The sequence below is a fragment of the Rhodamnia argentea genome, chromosome 8, assembly GCF_020921035.1.
Source record: "Rhodamnia argentea isolate NSW1041297 chromosome 8, ASM2092103v1, whole genome shotgun sequence".
NCBI classification, from domain to species: domain Eukaryota; kingdom Viridiplantae; phylum Streptophyta; class Magnoliopsida; order Myrtales; family Myrtaceae; genus Rhodamnia; species Rhodamnia argentea.
In genome coordinates, this window is record NC_063157.1 from 8,168,682 (window position 1) to 8,189,931 (window position 21,250).

A 21,250-nucleotide genomic window follows, 5' to 3' on the forward strand; every position below is an offset into this window, starting at 1 on the left:
GTATCCAGACAGAGCTCATATGTATCTTGCGTGACATCTTTCCATTTTCAATTTTTGGGGTAGCATTATGTAAGATCTCAGCCAATATTATTTACGTCCCATAATTTGTCAATCAAAAGTTCACTTGTGGCTTACAAAGGAAATTTGCTGAAGTTACTATTGAAGGAAAAAGCCATGCTCTCTTAGCCAACCCTTCTTCATTTGTCAGAGGGGAAGTTTAAGATGGATACAGTACGATGTCTCACTCTCAAAGGTGTGGCCCTTGATTTCATTTGCTTATGGTTTGAGTAAGCACTACTAATGGTAATGCCTTCAGGCTTGTTTTGCCTTTGCAGATTAACGATGGGGGATTCCCCAAAATTAAAGGGTAGGCAAGAGATGAGAAAGAAATTGTGTGGAGAGTATGGACTAAAGACTTTGATTGGTCTTAATCTTCTCAAGCGTGCAGCTAAGTAGCACTAACACCGACATGTGACACGCGACATGATACGCCGACAAGCCATTTCTTGAAAAACAAAGAGTTCTGACACGTTCACGTTGGGACACGTATATCATATATACATGATAAAATCATAATGTAAATATAAAAATATCGGTGGTGAGTTTTTTTTTCTTCTTCTTCTTATTCTTCTGCTTCTTCCGTTAGAGATTCACGATTAATCTTTTTTTGCGATCGGATATATTAATTTTAGGATGGCTCGGGATATATGACTTAAGTATACATATTTTGGGTAAATTTATATTTTGACCTCTAATTTATTGAAAATACTTAAAATTGACCCCGTGCATAAGAATGGCGTGTCGGGATGCTGGACTCACTTGTCGCTAGTTTGTTTGGAGCACCGACCACGTATCGGTCGCATGCCAAAGAGTGTAAGAGAGTGTTGAACACGACGGGGAGGCCCCGAAGAGTGTTGGTTCTTCCTAGGCGATCAATTAACCAAATCAGTAGCATCAATGCCGAAATGCCACACAACACGATATGACATGCCGACATGTCATTTCTTAAAAAATAGAAAATTTCGACACGTTTTATATTAAATGTATATATACACATACATGACAAATTACCATATATATATAAATATTAGCGATGGATTTTTTTTTCTTCTGTTAGGAAATCACGGTTGGATTTTTTGATTGTCTGTGTATATTAATTTTAGAGTGGCTGGGTATATAACTTAAGTATATTTATATTTTTTATAAATTTATATTTTGATCCCTAATTTATTGAAAATATTTCAAATTGAGCCATGTGTGTTGGAATGGCGTGTCGGGATGCTGGACTAGTATGTCACCGGTGTGTTCGGAGTGCTAATCACATATCGAATGTCCGACACCGATTGATCACATGTCGAAAAGTGTCTAAAGCGCGTGAGTGTTCGACACGACAAGGAAATCCATGTGCGTGTCGGAATGGCGTATTGAGAGATGCTAGATTGGCATGTCGTTGGCATGTTTGAAATGTCGACCATGTGTCGGATGTCCGACATATGTTGATCATGTGTCAAAAAGTATCTAAAGCGTGTGGGTGTTCAACACGCATCCGACGCAACAAGAAAACCCTAGAAAGTATTTCCGCACACACCTTCTCCTCAATGTCAACCCCCCACTCGGGTAAACGAGCTGTTCCCTCTTGCGTCGTGTTGTTCTTTGCTACACGGTTCAACGAAGTTAAAGAAGTTGCTTGCTTGGCCATCGTGGGTCACGGTGGTAACTTTTAAGCCTTCGTCTTTTGTCAATCTCATGCTGCAGATGGCAGCGCCCCTTCATACACCTAGACCTTAATATTAGACCTCTCGCTGAAATCGCCGTGGAACACAACTCCACCTACTTATAACACAATGGTGGGAAGTTAGAGAGAATGCATTGGACCCTCAAAAAGAAAAAGAGTTAAAGAGGGAAAAAACAGATATTAGACAGAGAGAGAGAATGGCTTAAGAGGTGTAGGGGACGGCAAGTAGATGTAGCAGCCGCAAAGGTGACGATGAAAAGGTGGTGGTCGCTTCAGGTCAAGGCAATGACCGCTCTCGTCACCGGTGGAACCGAAGGAATCGGGTTTCTCTATCTCTCTCACCAAACACTTCATTCTTTTTATGCCCATGATTTTGGTAATCGATCAACTGTTATGGTCTTAGATAGGTTGAGACTTGAGTCTAGTTCAGGGTTGCGCTTCTCAATTTTCAATTAGACTAAACTTTTGACCAAGATGGAGTTATGTAGCATGTACTGCACAAACTCCTTTAGGCTACCCTTGGTTGTCCGGACACGAATTGGGATATGATAGAATAAGGTTGGATTAGAAATCCTTTGGATTGTCCTTTGGATTTTGTAAAATCCCATCATAGTTTGGTAGATGTCTAGATATAACATGGATATCGGGTGTGCGATCATGCTAATGACCTCCTACATACGATGATGATAATAGCCACGACCAATGAACAATTCGAAAGAACACTACCATTGAAAGAAACCTACCGTTGGTTTAGACATTGATTTTTTTTTTTTTTTTAGAATCAAACTAAGAAAGAAACCATCAAGAATCTGTACCGTCGCAATCGAAATCAAGTCAAGGATCTGCCGTCGAAGTGAACCACGTTAGCACAGCACTAGACGGACGAGATCTAGGGCTTAGCCGACCTCAGATTCGAGATCCAAGGATCGACCTTATCGGTCGAGTTCAGGCTTAATGACGACAAGGATGACAGCGGCTTGCTCGGTGAGAATCAATGGTGATGGGCTGTGGTGGAGGCAACGACGACGGTTGAGGGCGGAGGTGACGGCTATGGGCTGTTATAGCGTTGATCCTCGAACGGTGGCCAAGATGCTTTCGTCGGAGGTGGTGACAGGTGGTCCTTTTTACCCTTAGTACGAGAACATGATCGGCCGACTAGATGGCGATAGCCGGTTGTCAAAGGCAATGGCAATAGGTGGTTGTCGGAGGCGGATGGCGATTGCGCGGTTGTCGGAGGCGATGACGATCTCGTGGTGGTGATGGTCCTTGCACGGTGAACACATAAGCCATATGCGGATGGCGGCTTCATCACCGCATCATTAGAAAATAGGATTTATTATTTTTTATTCAATCGGTGCGTATCCCACCCCTCCGCTGGATTTCTTATCCGGATTTATCCGGTCCGGAGGACGTTGCTAAATATCGGATAGGATAATTTATTATCTTATTCGAATTATCTTATTCGGACCCAAATTCAGACCATTAAACGTTGCCTTAGATATCAACGTCATGGAGGCATAAGTCAAAGGCGTTTGATGCTGTTGTCGACCATGAAAAGACTTTCAAATTTCAACAATGACAATCACATTAATCGCGTAATGTCTAACTAATGATAGTCCGCATTTTCTCTTAAAAAAAAAAAAAAAAACATTTGAAGAGTTAGGTTTTGGCCGATCCATTTCGAGGGGCATGCCGGTGGACGGTGCTCTATAATAGGTTGTTTAGCCAAGACAAACCAAAATATGGAAAAATGGAGAGCATAATAAGTGAAAGATAATCAAATCGCAACCGTACACATGATTCTTAGTGGGCTCATCCTGGAATGACACGTGGATGATGGTGGAGGATGGAAAGGTTGTGTTAATGATTTACATTACGTACCTAAACTCGGTAATGACTTTATTAGAGTACGCCTTGCACCCCCAATTGCTAATCATATATTTTTCTGCCCTCTATCTGTTTTTGTTGACACTCAAAATAAACCAAGAGAGACTCGTGACAAGCACGTGAGGAAGCGATAATCAGCTACGGGAAGAAACACCGAAGCAAGGAACGTTTCAATCAGAAAGGTGCCACGTGTCGGGATAAATTCTGACGCCACTTCCTTCTAGAACAAGAAAAGCGCGCGAAGGGAGGCCACGATCAAAGCGGTTGGCGGTAATCCCCACGAGGTAAAAGAAAAAGCGCGAAGACTAGGAAACCGTCATTCCACGTGGCTTATGGAAAAAAGCAAAGCGTGGGGCCAAAGGAAGAAACCGCTCGGCGGTTACTAAAGAGCTTGCCTATAAATACATCGCAATAGCAAAGATACAGACAACAACAAATCCAAAACACCTGCATTATCAAACTAGCTCTTAGCTCTTAACCTTTAGCCTTTAGCCTAGCCTAGTCGTAGCTTTGAGATTCCCGTCGTCGATTCAATTCCGGCGAGTATCATATCCAGAGTTAGGTGTCGTCGATTAGATTCCGGCGCCTCGCTCGTTAGGTTCAAGCACCGTCGATTAAATTCCGGTGTTGCACCCTTCACCCATCCCGTCCAATACCGTCGATTCAATTCCAAGTATTATGTCCTATAATTCCCTGTCCGATCTTTGTCGATTGAATTCCAGCATTGTGTCCTACGATCCCGTCGATTCAATTTCGGGGTCACGTCGAAGTCTGTCAACATACTGTCACTATTGCGCATTGGGCCGTCGAAGTTGTCGAAAGCCCGTTTGTAACGCGCCCTTCTGTGTAAATCTATTGCATTTGACACTCTCTGTCCAAAACCGACCCTTAACTCCTTTTTGGAAAACGAACGGATTAAGTTCGATAAAAGATTCTCGCGCAAGCAACCTTCTTTGGGCCATAGTCGATCCGGGCCTAGAACCCATAACCAGCAAAACCTTGTCGAAGGATTTTAACGCGCAACTGTTTTACATTCAAGGGATTCTGAGGTCCAAACAAGACCTCAGACGAAACAGTTTAAGGACTTACTTAGGTTCCAATTATGACTTTATTAGAGTGTTCATGATAAATTATTTATTTTATGATTTTTGTTTTGTTGGTTCTATGTTATCTATTCTCTCTATGTATTACAACAAATAGGTTTGAGTATCTCGACTCAAAACCTTTCTGGGCTCGTAAAAATCATTTTCAGCCAGGCTTTGTCAGACTGGGCTTCAAACCTTCAAGAAATTTTTCGAAGTGATAGCGCGCTTCTGAATTCAATAATGTTTGATAGTAACCTCGGCAATTAATACTATCGCCATCTAAACTTCTATCCTGCGAAAATGACGAGAGACTTAACCTAAACCTTCGCAAGTTCTTTAGTCCTTAGACGTTAATAGCAAGTTTGACATATCATTAGCTAGTAGAGTTCATCTTCTCCTATTGTGGTTTCCCAAGCGAAAGTCCAGTGCATTCTGAGGCTTTAATCATCGGTTCGACTTTCGGTTGCGAGAGCAACCAGATCTTCAGCACATTCCTAGGTATCGCGTCTATTAAGGCTCAGTAGCCGTATTGTTGTACCATGATTAGGCATGCCGTTGTCGAGGAACTAGCAAGGCTTGGGGCCACCATGTATACCTGTTCCGGAAATGCAGCCGATATCAATGAATGCTTGAAAGATTGGAATAGCAAGGGTTTCCGAGTCTCGGGTTCGGCTTGTGATGTTTTCTCAAGATCGGAGCGAGAGAAGCTTATGCTCGATGTGTCCTCCCTCTTCGGCGGGAAGCTCAACATCCTCGTAAGTCTAAGTCATCTTTGATCTTGTGGATCTAATGACAAGGTCGCAAGTCGCGCTTTCCTTTCGAGAGATTTTGTACCTGGCTTTCATGTTCTTGGGAGTGGTTTGTGTGGCAGATCAACAACGTTGGGACCAACAGAATAAAGCCGACTCTGGAATATATTAGCGGAAGATTTTTCCTTCATCATGACAACTAACTTCGAATCGGCTTACCATCTGAGCCAGCTCGCACATGCCCTTATCAAGGCCTCGGGAGCCAAAAGCATTGTGTTTCTGTCGTCTATCCGCGGCGTCGTTTCGGTGAACGAGTCGGACCAATTTACTCCACCACCAAAGGTAAGCCAATATTATCATAAGTAACTATCTAAGCACTTTTAACATGGAGCTAAATAAATTACAGTCCTTTTTCTTTTCGAAATTGATTGGCAGGAGCAATGTACAAGTTGACCAAGAATTTGGCATGCGAATGGGCTAAGGACAACATAAGAAGCAACTCTATTGCACCGTGGCACATGACCCCACTAACCGAGCGTGTAAGTTTATTTCCAAAGGATCTGAATTCTCTATTGTGCTCGAAAACGGTTCAACACGTAGATCTTGATCGGGTTCACCGTCGTCAGCTAACGTCAACTCATTTGCCGTCCTAGTTACTTAGCAAATCATAAGCATATATATATATATATAGCTATTTATGAGCCTAAGCCAAACTACCAACGAAAAAATATAAGCTAAAACTATAAAAATCCTCTGATATCTAAGGGGTCTTGTTCCCTTGAGATCCAGTCGGAGCGGCTTCCTCAGACCCTCGCTCGCTCAGTGTGAAATGGGACCCACGTACTTTCTTAAAGAGTATGAACCACACCCCCAACAAATATCTGAGTTGATATTATCTGGAGTGCTGAAATCTTTTAATCTTAGTGACAAAGTTGCTCCTAATTTTCTCAAGCGATCAGCTAACCAAACCAGTGAGGCCTCTGGGCTTGTTCATTTGGGCCTTACGTAGTCGAAATCCCTCGGCTGCAAAATACAGTTCTGATTGAACTTGAAGTGGACTTTCGGGCATTGCTTTTGAGGCTGATTTAAGCTTTAAGCCCCGATATATTCCGAGGAGGAGGCAGGGGAAGCAAAGGGCGAGCAACAAAAGTTTCAACTCGGGTTCGAACAAAGCCAAACCGATGACTCAATCTTCGTCCTCAATGAACGAGTCATAATAATTATAAACATGATTAAATCGTGAACAAATCGTACATGGATCGAAATGAATTTGCAATTTATCTAAACCCCACTCTCGCTATGATTTTATCTTCGTGAGTCGCTAAATTTATGTTATAATAAATGGATCGTAGGGGTCGCAAATAGATCAAATGAATCTACTTGAATTGTACCATTTGTTACTTAAATAAACAACAGACGATCCATATTATTTGATCTTTAGCAAAACTGAGATATGATTTTGCGGGCACATGCGATTATGAAGCCCGACCAAGGACAAGGTTTTTGCTTGCGGGCTCTCTTAGTTGTCTCGGGAGAGCTGTGTGAGGCAACCGTTTCTTCCTCCTTATGTCCTTGTCTTACGCGGGGAAGCAATGCCCGACCGTTCTTCAATCATCGGAGCGGAACGGAACGGGGTTCCGATTACCGGTCACGGAGGCGGAAGGAGCAGATGCTGAAATCGCCGTTCTCCCCAACACGCACACAGTGCTTGTCCCTTGTCATCGCTTTTGCCCTTCCTTTCGGGGCTTCGTCTCTTCGCCAAAACCGACCATCATCCGAGCCAGTAACCAGTATCTCGCTCGATGCACACGGCAAATCGTTCCGCTACCCGACGGCCTCTCTTTGCTATTAAAGCCTCCGCGCAATGACCCTCTCTTCACTTCTCTGCAGAACCAACGTAAACCATCCACCAAACCAACGCTAAAGTTACGTACGTGTCTCTCCCTCTCTAGCGCCTACCCACCACACGTCCGCCATTGTTGCGCTCTCTCTCTCTCTCTCTCTCTCTCTCTCTCTCTCTCATCCATGTATCCACGCGTCCAAGACTTAAACGATCTTTTTCTCCTCGGGAGCGTAACCCGAGCGTGTCTCTCGTTGCGCGGTTCGATGAAAGGAAGTATAACCAGAGTCCCCAAAAGCGCGCCTGGTTTGTCTCTCTCTCTCTCTCTCTCTAAAGCGTCGAGGAGGGATGGGGAAGAAGGACGAGGCGAGGAACCAAAAGAGAGTGAGAGAACAAATGATGTGATCAGCTAACCATGGTCGAGTTAAGTAAGCTTTTGCTTGGCCATCCACCGCCACGTGGCGACTTCAAGTTTCGTCTTCTGTCGACCTCATCCTGCAGATGGCAGTACGACTGCCATCCAGGTGGACCCCAACATTAGGAGAGGCCTCGCCAAACCCCTCCCCCCGTGGGACCCAGCTCCACAGTACTGTCCTATCTGTCTCTGCACACGTTGTCCAGTCAGAGCTCGCCACGTGCCCGAGGAATCTCCACCCGGAATTGTGGTCTCCGCCCCCGCCCCCCCCGGGGCCCCACCACCTGAAACTGAAAGGGACTTTTTCGCGAACGACTCCTCTGCGGAATACTCGCATCGGACTACTTTCTTTTTGGTCTTTTTTTTTTTTTTTAACTCTAATTGATTTTATTTTCCTTTATTTTTTTTGGGTGAAGTTCTCTGATTGATTTGAATATTCAAGCTCTTCTTTTATTAATTTCCTACACCACGTCATTTTCGATTAAAATATGACCCAAAAAAAAAAACAATTTCGATAAAATTTTCAATTCAAATCATATTTTAACACTGGCAATTTTTTTTGGTCAACTCTATCTTCACCTCTCTTTTCTTGAATTTTTACAATCTATCTTTATTGAGCCCGGTAATCGAATCCAGTACCTATAATATTAACGTCTTCATCCTCAATTTCTTTACTAGCAAGATCACATATCAATTTGATAAATATTTTATTTTATAATTTCGACGCTTAATGGATAACATTCCCAAGTACAGCACATCTAATGTTAAAGGTGAAAATAATGTTGAATATATTTGAAGCATTTTAATTAATAAAGAAAAAAATTTTAAATAAGAATTTTAAGTGCTTCCATTTTTTTAAATGAGAATCTGCAAATAGCCTAAAATATTCTTATTGTCTCAAATAAGTATTTGAAGTGATTATAGCTATTTAAAAAAAAAACTAAACCTTGCCGGCTAATTAAGCATATTTTCGTTAAAATATAATTTTAAATTAAACTAAATTTATTTATAAAAAAAAAAGCCTCAAGCCGGCGGCCATGACAGGCTGCTCCGTTGGGGCCCGTGTCCCTCGCGGTTAACGGGTCGGGCACCCGGGGTCCCGCTCCGTTGGGGACACGTGGTGGCCGATCCGGAGACTGCCTCTCTCTCTCTCTCAGACACATATGACGGGGACGTCAACGATGGGGACGTGTGGGCCCACATGTCAAACCTGCGCCACCGATACGTATCGTCATCCCATTGGGACACGACATGCCAGAAGAATAAAGTCCCCTGTCCTTTGTCTAGTTCAAAAACCAAACATAAACAAATTAAATAAAAAAGAAAAAGAAAATCCCATCTTTCTTCCTTTTTCTTTTTTTTTTTCCCCTAAGCGCGAATGCGAAGGACGCGTGGCACCAAATCGAGGGGATTTACATTTCGAAACGAAAAGGACGCGTGGGACCACATGCGTGCCCCCACTGCCTTCCTTCTTCTTCTCGAGTCAATAATTGCACGAAATTAATTTCAGAAATTCAAAATAAATAATTTACATGTAATTTTTTAAAGTACGTAAAGCTAATTCCGCTCAATAAATCGACGAATAAGATAAAATTTACTTAAAATTTTAAGTTAATAAAACGAAGGACATTGTTTGTTCTGAATCTAAAAAATTGATTTTCAGTCATCACATGAATTTTTTTTTTTTTGGGTCTAAAGTCATCACATGATTAGTTTGCAGGAAAATTCTCAAATCCGCCTTCCAATCGCACCAACGTTCGTGGATGTCGGATTGGGGCCACGCATGAGAGAGAGCGAGAGTACACGTGGTCGGCTTCAACGGAGGAGATGGACGGCTGGGATGGCCTCATTTAGGTGGAAGAAACACTTGCGTGACGTGCCATCAGGGAACCTGCCCCGTCGCGACTCGCCAGACGACGCTTCTTCTTCTTCGTTCGTAGACGAGGAAGGAAGGAAATAAAAATCAGCTTCTCTTTGATTTTCATTTCAGAGCTTGGTTCGTACTGTACTGTGACGAACGACGCAGCGGAAGGCCGAGGTGTCAGCTCTCATGGGGTTGCTTGTGGAACTCCCTTTTGAGCGATCTTGGGTTCTCTTTCACGTCCTCGTTCTGGTGTTTTAGCATCAATCTGGCCGGAAGTAATTGCGCATTTTTGAAGGGGTACAGAAGACGAAGACCAAGAAGAAGGTGGTACAGCAAAAGAGAAAGGGTAGAGAAAGGCGATTCCTTTTGCTTTCCTGGTTCTTTCAATGGCGGAGATCTGCTGCGGGGTGGTGAGCGAGACCGAGGCGAACCCGGCGTGCAAGCCGACCTCGAGGGCGGCGAGGCGGCGGAGGATGGAGATCCGGCGGTTCAAGTTCGTCAATGGCGGCGGCGGCGGCGAGACGGCGAGCGGACGAAAACGGAGGAAGCTGCTCGGCGCCAGCGAGAGCTCTTTCTCCGACGAAGAGAAACGCGTCGGTGGATTGGGGGACGGTAGACTGGAGCGCAAGGCTGCGTCCGTCAGCGATGACTCTCTGAGCCTGATCAGAGTGACGATGATGACGACGGCTCTGAGCAGGACACAGTCCAGCCCGGCTGCTCTGGAGCTCCCGAACGAGTATCCGAAGTTCGGAGTCTCGTCCGTCTGCGGGAGGAGGAGAGAGATGGAAGACATGGTCGCCGTCCACCCTTCCTTTAGCCGCCGGCGCGGCGAGCCCACCACCGAGCTGCATTATTTCGGTGTGTACGACGGACATGGTTGCTCTCATGTAAGAATTTCGGGCTAACTAAATTCAAACAACATCGCTAGCTTTTTTAATCCTTAAAAAATAAAGTTATATTTTTTGGTGAGAGCTCTAAAATATGGCCTTTGGATTCATTGATAGGTGGCAGTGCGTTGTAGAGAGAGGATGCACGAGCTGATAAAGGAGGAGCTGGCGGTGGTGAACGCGGAGGAGGGCTCGGCTCCGACGGATTGGAGGGCGGCGATGGAGCGGAGCTTTCGCAAGATGGACAAGGAGGCGATCGCGTGGAACGAGGGCGTGGCGGCGGTGCACAAGAGGTGCAGGTGCGAGCTCCAGTCGCCGGAGTGCGAGGCGGTTGGGTCGACGGCCGTCGTCGCCATCGTCAGCCCCGACAAGATCATCGTCGCCAACTGCGGCGACTCCAGGGCCGTCCTCTCGCGCAAAGGCAAGGCGATTCCTCTCTCCTCCGATCACAAGGTCGGTACTTCTCTCTTGGTTGGGTTGACTCCAGAAAATGAGTGGCCTGCAAAATCTCGTACTTAACATGAACCGAACCTGAACCTGAACCTGAACCTGAATCCGATATTTTATGGATGTCCATTCATGCGGGTATTAGCTCGATATATTAAGGATTCGTCCAACGTATGCGAATTTTAATGAGGTGATTTCTGGCAGCCGGATAGGCCGGACGAGCTGAATCGGATCCAAGAAGCGGGTGGTCGGGTCATCTACTGGGACGGACCTCGGGTCCTCGGAGTTCTCGCAATGTCGAGAGCTATTGGTAGGTTCGTCGGGTGGCGCACGATAAATGGACTATTCTCTTCATTTTTGGTTTTTCGATTGAAATGGAATAGCAAAAACGTTATTTCTTGCGGTGCAGGCGATAATTATTTGAAGCCGTACGTGAGTTGCGACCCGGAGGTGACGGTGGTGGAACGGACGGCGGACGACGACTGCCTGATCCTCGCGAGCGACGGGCTGTGGGACGTGGTCTCGAACGACACGGCGTGCAGGGTGGCGCGCATGTGCCTGAGCGGGAGGATCCACGCGCCGCCGCGGAAGAACGGGGCGGCCGAGCCGGCGCCGGCGGGGATGGGCGTGGGGGAGAGGTCGGACGGGCCGTGCTCGGACGCGTCGCTGCTGCTGACGAAGCTGGCGCTGGCGAGGCACAGCACGGACAACGTCAGCGTGGTCGTGGTGGATCTCAGGAGGTCTTGCTAGCACGAAGAACTCGCCTCACCCTTTTTTCTTTTCCTCTCTCTCTCTTTCTCTGCCGTAGCTTTTATGCAAAAATTTAATTTGAAGATCGAAATTTGTTAATTGAAAGTGGAAGCGGAATTAAGTGCGGTCCATCTGTAATTTTGCTGGGCGAGATTGGCGCAAACGAACTGCGACATGGATCTCCTGATGAGGCAAATGAACCGACTTTGTTAATCACGAAATGTGCAGGAGGTGGTTGGCGATCTACCGCTTGCTTAACACTTTTGCCGGCCTCTTTTCTTTTTTTCCTATCGTTTGCTCCTTTTGGCAAATCAAACTAATCCATCCGTCGGTACATGTGCTTAGAAAATCGGTGTATGCACGTGAGAAATCAGCACACGTACTAAACACGTGAGGAGCAAAGCGTTTTGGCAGGATCAAGATACAAAAGAAGTCAAGTGCTAAGGCACGTGAGATGCAAGTATCGATTAGCAGAGAAACATTAAACGAGCCATCTAGATCGACAAAAGGTAATGTCATGTGTCCAAATTAAAAGAGTATATCAAGAATGGACAAAGCAAGCTTTAAGAATTGGTTCCAATGTAAGGGGATTCCATCAAAGATCTAAATACTTTTCAAAGAGCATAAAAAAAAGATGAATATTTGCTCTTGAATTATTTGGCTGAAGAGCAATTATCGACAGGCGGATAGCTTCCTAGAAATGCAATCTAGGAATCCTTAAAGAACGGAAATTTACGTGAACACATGAACGAAAAGGAAGGAGCCGAGTCAATACGGGCAATCTAGAGGCTATCAACGATTGCTGAGGATTTGGGTCAATAGATATGAAGGACGAGAACATGGGCACGACCAATCCAATAAAAAAGAGTTGAACTGCTGCAATTATCAACAGTTACCAAAATCAATAATTGTTCGAGGACCTAGTCAAAGGAGTTCGTGGGAAACGATAGACATGAAAGCTATCGACTCGCAAAAAGTCACGATCGGGTAGTTCTAAACGAGCCATCTAGATAGATAAAAGGTAATGTCATGTGTCCAAATTAAAAGAATATATCAAGAATGGACAAAGCAAGCTTTAAGAATTGGTTCCAACGTAAGGGGATCCCATCAAAGATCTAAATACTTTTCAAAGAGCATAAAAAAGGATGAATATTTGCTCTTGAATTATTTGGCCGAAGAGCAATTATCGACAGGCAAATAGCTTCCTAGAAATGCAATGTAGGAATCCTTAAAGAACGGAAATTTACGTGAACACATGAACGAAAAGGAAGGAGCCGAGTCAATACGGGCAATCTAGAGGCTATCAACAGCATTCGAGGATTTGGGTCAATAGATATGAAGGAGGAGAACATGGGCACGACCGATCCGAGAAAAAGAGTTGAACTGCTGCAATTATCAACAGTTACCAAAACCAATAATTGTTCAAGGACCTACTCAAAGGAGTTCGTGGGAAACGATAGACGTGGCGACTATCAACTCGCAAAAAGCCACGACCGGGTAGTTACATTTCCTACCATTACAAATACCTCCAAGTGTCCATAGAAGGCAGCCTCTCGAACAAATCAACAAAAAATTATTTTTACTTATGATACGGCGCTTTATTTTCCTTAATTGTAACTTTCGGATTTTCGCCGTTGAGTCAAACTCCGACGTTTATTTTTATTTTCGATTTTACTCCGTCGAGTCAAACTTGGGTGTATTGTCGAGTCATATTCAAGCTCTGTCGTTGAGTCAAATTCCGGTATAGTTTTAGATACGTTTGGTTTGTTATCCGTTGAGAGGAATTATGCTTGCCAAGCCATCCGTCGAGTCAAACTCCGGTTCAATTTACGTTTGTATAGTTTCTTTCAAGTTCTATTCTATCAGTTTTCTTTGAGTTGTACTCATAAAGTCTCTCCATTGAGTTAAACTCTGGCGGAGACCATATTTGTGTAATTTTATCGAAATCTTTTCAAATTTCACGTATTGATTTTTTTAGTATCTGGATCTTTTCTATCTAAGATCTCTACGTGACCCTTTATCACATTTAAAAAAAATAAAAAAATGAATTTCGGTAGAAGATATTTTATCACAGAGGAGTTCCGGCGAAACAGCTCCCAAGTATCTGTCTTGGCGGTCTCTGCTCTTCATCTTTGTATCAAAGGGGATCTCCGAAATGAACGAATCGGTGTATAAGTCAACGATCGGAATTTACCTTTATATTCATCCCGTTTGCCAATGAAGCTCGTTTTAGTCCTTCCGTAAGCGACGGTATTCAGTGGATTTTTATTTTATTTTTTCCTCCTCTCCTCGCTTCTGTATCCATATGTGTGTGCGGTGTTCACGAGAATCGAATTCCGGACCTGGCATTTTCCGGCCTCATCTCTCGATCCTTTCCGCATGTCTGTGGGTACAGTACTAAGTGGATGACTCGCATGGATATATAGGTTTTTGCCCGAGGTATTTGCAGAAGAAGAGATTATGTTTTTGTTCCATTCAGATACGTATTGAAGCCTAATCGTCGAGATGCCTCTTATCGACAGCATTTACATGAAGTGGGCTCTTAAGTTGACATGGCTCTAGAGAAGGGAAGCTACCTCCAAACACAATGTCCATCGGCAGGAGGGAGGAGCTCCTCCAGAAGGACGAGGTTTTAGGGTTAATCTCAAGAACATGTCTCGTAGAATAATTTGTCGACTTTGTCTCCGAGAAATTTTATGGTTTATTGAGCTCGCGAATTGTTTCATTACGGAGGCTGTTCCACGGGATTTCACTACGAGTTCGCCTTTGCCTGTGCTCTCTGTTCATGCAAAGATCAAGGCTTTGTATTCACCCAAAAAAAAAAAAAAAACAGAAGAAGAAGAAGAAAACGAGTTTGTTTGTTCGGAAAATAGAAAGAGAACAGAGTGACTGGGATCATATAAAGTCAAAAGGAATTTCAGGATGTAGCAATGTGATCAGGTCGAACCTTGGCCAACTTTCCCAGCTTTTGTATTCCAAAAGATGTAACCTTACGGAGTATTTCACGTGGAACGCTTTCGTTTGATTTAAAGAAAGTTCAAAACTTTGTTCCAAATGAGTGAAGGCGATGAAATGAATTCTTTGAATCTGAAGAAATTTTGCCAAAAAGTTCGACACTTTCTTTGGCAAACCATTCCTTCCCTGAAATGGAAGAAGATAGTTGAATTCCAAGAAACAGTCTCAGTTACGACAAGGGCCGAACTGATCCTGCTTCGACACTTCGGACTCTAGATCCTTAATGTCGCCCTCTCCGGTAAAAGCCCTCCACATCCAAAGCCGTCCATCGAAATTCCCTAGTCCTCAAAAATCAGAATTTTCAAAGAACTTTACATACAGCAATTGACGGTTCCCAGTGAGGAACTTAAATCATACATATGCTTAACAACATGAAATGCAAAATTACCAACAGACTCAGTTGAGGTAAAGGTCAAAGTCAGGCAAACAGGCTAGTGGCCACACCATCTCATCGATGTAGAAAATAGGAGAGGCACAACTAGTTCACGGGAAGCTTTCCACTAATTCCCCATCACAGAAGATACTGAAAATGACAGAAAAAGGTTGCAACGAAGATGATGCACTAACCGAAAAGAACCTTCCACTGACATGACCATAACCATAACCATAACCATACAGCCACTTCCAATTTCTAGAATCTTAACAAAATTTTCCTTTGCTACATTTCCTTGCTGGAATCTTCAATGTGCCCAGCCTTCAAGGCCTTCAACTTTCTGTACCCCTTGTCGGTTCCGAAGATCCTGGCAACATACATAAACATGCCACCACTCGACAATAAGGCTCGCGATAATCAAGGACATCGTATGATCAACATCTCTATAAAGAGCAAAGCCCTGACCCAACAATAACTAGCGATGAAGGGAAAGAAGCATAAGCAAGATCATGTGGTTAGGAGGAGAATAAATCACACATATCTCTGATGCATGCAACAACTTACGCATTGTGTCCAAACGATGTGCTGTGCATATTTTCTTATGAGCCTAAATGCTTTCGAGATTCAAGATGCGAGTCCAATAAAAAAAAAAAAGTTTAGTAGTGCCCCACCTCCTTTGGGGTACCATAGGCCCTCTAATTGAGATGATAGCACATTAAAAATTTTCTGTGATGAAACACTTATTCAATTACATTGTTCACACAGTGTACACCATAAGAGTTGCTCATAAAACATTATCATCTAACCATAGTATAAAGCTGGCTAATTACAAATTATTTGCAGTCCATTTCTACTCAGGAAAAGACACGACAAAAGGATCAAGTAGAGAAGTTCTGATACAGAAAAAAGTCTCTCAACAAACAGCCATAGATAAAGGGTTTCAGAGGAACTTCAGTTTGTAAAAGGCTCACAACACTCAATGCCAAAAAAAAAAAAAACATACATTCCTGGAGAGTGCAGCAGGCTACACGGGCGCACATGCTCTGAAGGAATGATTCTACGGTCAATATGACAATTCAGGTTACAACAGGCACAGAAGGCAACTTAAACTTTTAAAGGTTGCTCCTATTTTTATCTGGAATGGTAAAAAACTCCCATCCATTAGAGATGCATGGGACAGGATTTACATATATGCCATTCAAATACAAAGTAGGAACAGAAAATTGTTGGGGTCTGTTTGGATTACTTTGACTTTACATGTTTTGCTCATTGAAATCTCGCAGCTTGCACACTTTTGACATTTTTAAAAGCTGGAACACTTAAAACGTTCACAAAATGCAAATGTTGACACATAAGTTACCCATATGAACTTTTCATATTTTTTCGGAATTGATATTTTAAATTTTGGAAAACAGAAAAGTACCTTCTGCTTTTGCTTAAACAAATAAAGCCCTAAGCAAGTCAGTTATAACTGTGAACAGCTCTTGCCGTTGAAAAAGACTAGATTATAGGAAATGCAGACAGCAAAGCAGGTATAAAGGATAAATCTTACCTCCAAAATTAGATGGAGCAATGTCATATCATCCTTTTTTACTCATTGATGTAGGCATTTTCCCGCTCATTAAATTCAGTGAACATCCATAAGATGATAGGTAAAATACTAAGGAAAATTATAACAGAAGATAAAAATTGATAAAAAAGCAGTACTTTCACCATCATTTTTGGCTTGGACTACCTTAAAAGATTAATAGAACACAGAAGAATTTAAATCTTATGGCCTCACAATAAACATGAAGTTAAGAACTCACCGATCCATGTATACAAAGGTTGACGCGTAGTTTCCAGACTTGGTATACAGCAAGCGGTGGTGGTAATCATGAAAATCAGCGCTGAAAGATGTATGAAGGAGATATTTCAAGCAAAAAGGTCAATGGAGGAGCAACTCAATGTAATGCATAATGAAGAGAGTGACAAAATTGTAACACTTACCCCCCATATATTGGCAAAAAGTTTGAAAGGCTCCATGGGAAATGGTAACCACAATGAGCTTCAACTGTCTCCAGCACTCTGACTACCATCCATAACCATAAAGTGATCAGATGGGGCCCAGTAATGGCAGGGCCAACAATGGTTGCAAAACCGAGAAACAGTATCTCAGCAGGGTGTGCATATTCGGAAGTGAGTCCAAAGGGCGTGGCGTATCTGTGTTAATATGAGCACATTCACATACTTTTCCAAAGAAAGGGCTAGAGTAAACTGTGAAAAATCCTTGCTTACTCATGGTGGACACTGTGAACATGCTTGTACAGCCATTTTGTATGTAGAACCCTGTGGCCCCAATAGAATACAAAGTCCTCAAGGATGAAGTAGAATATAATCTGTGTCAACACTGTATTCCTGCAACATCCAAGGGAGGAAGTTGGTAGCTCCTCCAGTAAAGCTACAAATGGATGGTAATGACGCATTCCAACCTTGAGGACTACTTCGAACGAATGTTGCAGATAAAGAATAATTCATATATAAGGAACCTGAAAGTACCAGGATGGCAGGGGAAGACTACTTCTCATGCCCATGAATTTGAAGACAGGATAGGAGAAAATCATCACTGGTAGGTTTACACACAGATGATACAGTACTAGACGAGTGATGCATTTTTCCTGAGCTGCAGGGGTGTTATTCTTCGGCTGCACAAAATATTAAACTCCGTAAAGAGGGAAGAAGGAATAGGAGAATCCATAGATGACAAAAGTAAACTTAAAGGTACTACTTAAACAAACATGACCAGGATTATTGACACAAACTTCAAGTTTAACAGCAGAAACCTTTCTGACCAGAGAGATGAGGTTGTGAATGCTTAGCTTTACCATTCGTGTTCCCTTGATATTGCTTATCATGATTTGTTCAGCTGTCGCAAAGGAATACTTTTATCACAGGCAACAATCTTATTTCCAATGATGTTGCTTCAATATAAGTACGCAACATCTAAATGATAAGCCTTTTAAGAAGAGAGTGATAAGCTTTTGATAATTTTTATTGCCCATGCTTTTAGACATCAAACTAGCAGAGACATATTCAAAATTTTTGTATAAGCAAACTTGAATGAACACAAAAGCTGTTTACACAATACAAGGTTGAGTGCCACAAATATATGTGTGTGCACGAGCGCATATCTTTGCAAGCATCTTTTGCAAAGATAGATTACTTTATGTTTAAAAACATTAAGGTAGTTTTATCTGCCATCTACACAGATCACCACTTCCATTCCCATGTTAAAAGCAGGAAAGAAGACTCTTAAAACAAGACCAAGTGTGATACTATCAAAGATGGGAATGCATGAGAAAAATGAAACCAGGGAAAACTTCGTCAAAAAATAGTCCAACCTGTATTTTGTACTTGCTTAACCATCCTGCTCGTTCGAGAAATATAAAAGGCAGTCCTGATAAGAAAAACACACTTTCATGAAGAAAGAAACTTCCGAGGCAGGCCAGTTGAAAGTCGCTGAAATGCGTGACCAGATGCTGCATAAAAAGGGAAAAAAAAGAATGAATATCACTTATCCCCACTAGGAGGGTGAATAGAGGCATAGAAAACTGAAGGCAGCAAGAGTTTCTAAGATATGAGCAGTATTTTAGAGCTCTCAAAATAAAAATAAAAAATGTTGCTTTCTTCTCGTGCCAATACTGCGAGGGATACTTGTCAAAGCCAATGAATTATGGGGAGCCAGAAAACCAAAGAATTAGAGCTTCATCATAACCTAATAACATGATAAACAAAAAGAACAACAAGGGGCGAATACAGATATTGTTTTAGTTTTCTTTGATTGCAGTAATCAATAAGTCTAGCCAATTTTCTCTAGCATTCGACGATTACTCAGGCCAAGGGAGGAAGACAAGCTAGAAAACCACAAGACAATGATCTTGGTAAGAATTGGCACCAGAGAGCCTTAAGACTTCGGATTTGTGTGACTGGATCAGTGGACAAAGAAGGCGCACCGGTGAAATTTTAATTCCTTCAAAGACATATAAGCTCCAATGTTTATGCCAATTATCTTGCCCCATAGAAATTGCAAAATGGAAAACCAAGGAACGTATCACGATGAAATTGCAGACATGCAGACTTTCTAACGTCTAAGCTCTCATCAGACAAGCAGAGAACAACCAAAAATCGATAGAGAAGGCCATCTCTTTGTTCCTTGTGCCCCAAAAAGTGCTCCAAACTGCGCCAACCTTCAACAATGCCTGCATGTTCGCTTAATTAACACTACAAAAGATCTTCAAGCCTAATCCGCAGCGCCCACGTGAAAACTCATCATCTTTTTCCAAAGCAAATTAAAGGGAAGAGAAAGCAGTGAAACGGAGAAGTTCAAAGAATGAAGGGCCTCAGAAGACACGGCTCTGGATTGCCCAGAATCCTCACGTCCAGTAGCAGACACTGGTCATCCACCAAACAGCTAGAGAACAAAAAAAGGGTCAAGGATCGAATCGAACTACAACTGCCCCGTGTCGAATGGAGTCAAAACGAGCACCATTGGCAGAGGAGACGCGATTAAAATAAAAAATGCAACGAGAACAATCCGACGCCACCGAAGGCATCGCCGCATTTCGCAGTCCGAACTGCTCCCGGCAGATGAAAAAACTCGCAACGGAGGGACCCTGATCCTACGGCACAGAGCTCCAATCAGAGCCAGGGGAGCATCGTTTCCCACGGCGGAAGCAGATCCAGATGCATCCGGCGAGCGGGAAAAAGACCAAACTGGAAGCTAGAGAGAAACGGGAAAGGAAGGAAGGAAGGAAGGAAGGGGAAGAAAACAGAACCCGGCGGGCAGAGGATGGCAAACAGAGAAAGCGAGAGAGAGGGAGAGAGTACCAGCCAACCAGATTCGACGATGGAAGCCATGACGAGGAGACAGCAGGAGCGACGGGGCTTGAAGAGGGAATGGGATGGTGGCACTGGCAGCAGAGTGAAGAACAACTCTGAGCTAGAGAGAGAGAGAGAGAGATTGTAGTGAGAGAAGGCACGAGATGAGACAGACTGTCAATTGGGGGAGGGAATCTGAGGCCTTATTGATATTATTTTCCTTTTTATCCCCCCCCTTCAAGAAGAGAGAATCGAAAACGACGAGTGAATGTGACCGTTTCGCCTTACGGAATCTCCGTTTTTTTACCGCCCTTTTTTTTTTTTTTAACTTTTCTTTTCTCTGCTGCCCCAGATATTTTCTTTGCTTTTTTTATATTTATATTTTTACTTGCTCCACCGACCTCCACATGGCTTTTCCACTTCGACAGTGACACACCGCACGGGCGGATCCTCTGTCACCCATTTTCATATGACCCGGGTCCATATCCTCTCGTCAGAGAATGTCGCGAAATTATATATATTTTATAGGTCAGTATTGGAAACGTCTTCAGTTCTTTGATTCATTCCGTGGCGTGCATATATATAAGTTCTATCACCCGCCTATCTTGGATACGTAAAGTATACAAATAACCCCGATCACGATATTGTTGACGTAATGTCACATTTTGCAGAAATTGAAGCCCGGGCTCGAGTCCAAATTTAAAATTCATCCACGAAACGAGTTTTACCGAATCGAGTCGAGCTCGGATATCGAGTGACGGGTAATTGACTGACGGGTCACCGTCGGGGCATTGAGTTATGTTGACGCGACCGAGAAACTTTTGAGAAAAGACAGTGCTGCATCAAGATTGCTGCGACCGATGCCAATAATACACGTGGCACAACCTCCGACAAAGTACTACATTCGACTCTCGAGGCGCTTCCGACCTCGCCCAGGACAAAACGCCACTCACATCTTCCCCTAAAGTTTGAATTTGCCCTCTCGGTCTAAGCTTGACCGGGTTTGACTCATTCCTTCTTTGAATATGCAAAGATCAGGACGATTGTTCAGCAATATTTGAGGTTCCAGTCATCATCCCCAGGCATGTCTGTTTGGCGTAGTGACGTCATATACATGGCCCAAGCTTTTAACTTTAGTTTAAGATTTTCATTTTGACTTCTAACACATTTATGCACGAGCATATTGAAATAGTGTGATAATGGCCAAAGATATTTATTCGTCTAATCTTGATAGAGGCTACAGAAATTGCAAGGTCAATGATCGGCGATACGGTTCTTTATGTCACGGCACTCTAGCGATGGTGGAGTTGACAAGGCAATGTCACGAGTCACCCCGGCAATCCGAT

The 21,250-nt window shown here is 43.3% G+C and overlaps 2 protein-coding genes and 1 pseudogene across 3 annotated transcripts; 2 read left to right on the forward strand and 1 right to left on the reverse strand.

Moving 5' to 3' along the window:
- The first annotated feature begins 1,987 nt into the window (after positions 1-1,987).
- LOC115736699 lies at positions 1,988-6,109 on the forward strand (annotated as a pseudogene).
- A 3,530-nt stretch (positions 6,110-9,639) lies between these two features.
- Positions 9,640-11,760, forward strand: LOC115736562 (probable protein phosphatase 2C 24). The gene is made up of 4 exons (XM_030668310.2): positions 9,640-10,462; positions 10,580-10,915; positions 11,114-11,219; positions 11,319-11,760. The coding sequence occupies exons 1-4, from the start codon at positions 9,962-9,964 to the stop codon at positions 11,657-11,659; spliced, it is 1,284 nt and encodes a 427-aa protein (XP_030524170.1). The 5' UTR covers positions 9,640-9,961; the 3' UTR covers positions 11,660-11,760.
- Positions 11,761-14,944: 3,184 nt separating this feature from the next.
- Positions 14,945-20,090, reverse strand: LOC115736566 (methylsterol monooxygenase 2-2). Of its 2 annotated transcripts, none has more exons than XM_030668319.2 (7): positions 19,914-20,090; positions 18,428-18,565; positions 17,586-17,731; positions 17,325-17,444; positions 17,037-17,249; positions 16,856-16,936; positions 14,945-15,414 (listed from the first exon to the last, which is right to left on the reverse strand). In XM_030668319.2, the coding sequence occupies exons 1-7, from the start codon at positions 19,941-19,943 to the stop codon at positions 15,333-15,335; spliced, it is 810 nt and encodes a 269-aa protein (XP_030524179.1). In that variant the 5' UTR covers positions 19,944-20,090; the 3' UTR covers positions 14,945-15,332. The 2 variants fall into 2 exon arrangements, with proteins under 2 accessions (XP_030524179.1, XP_048140046.1); XM_048284089.1 differs by lacking the exon at positions 19,914-20,090 and adding an exon at positions 19,206-19,484.
- Positions 20,091-21,250: the final 1,160 nt, after the last annotated feature.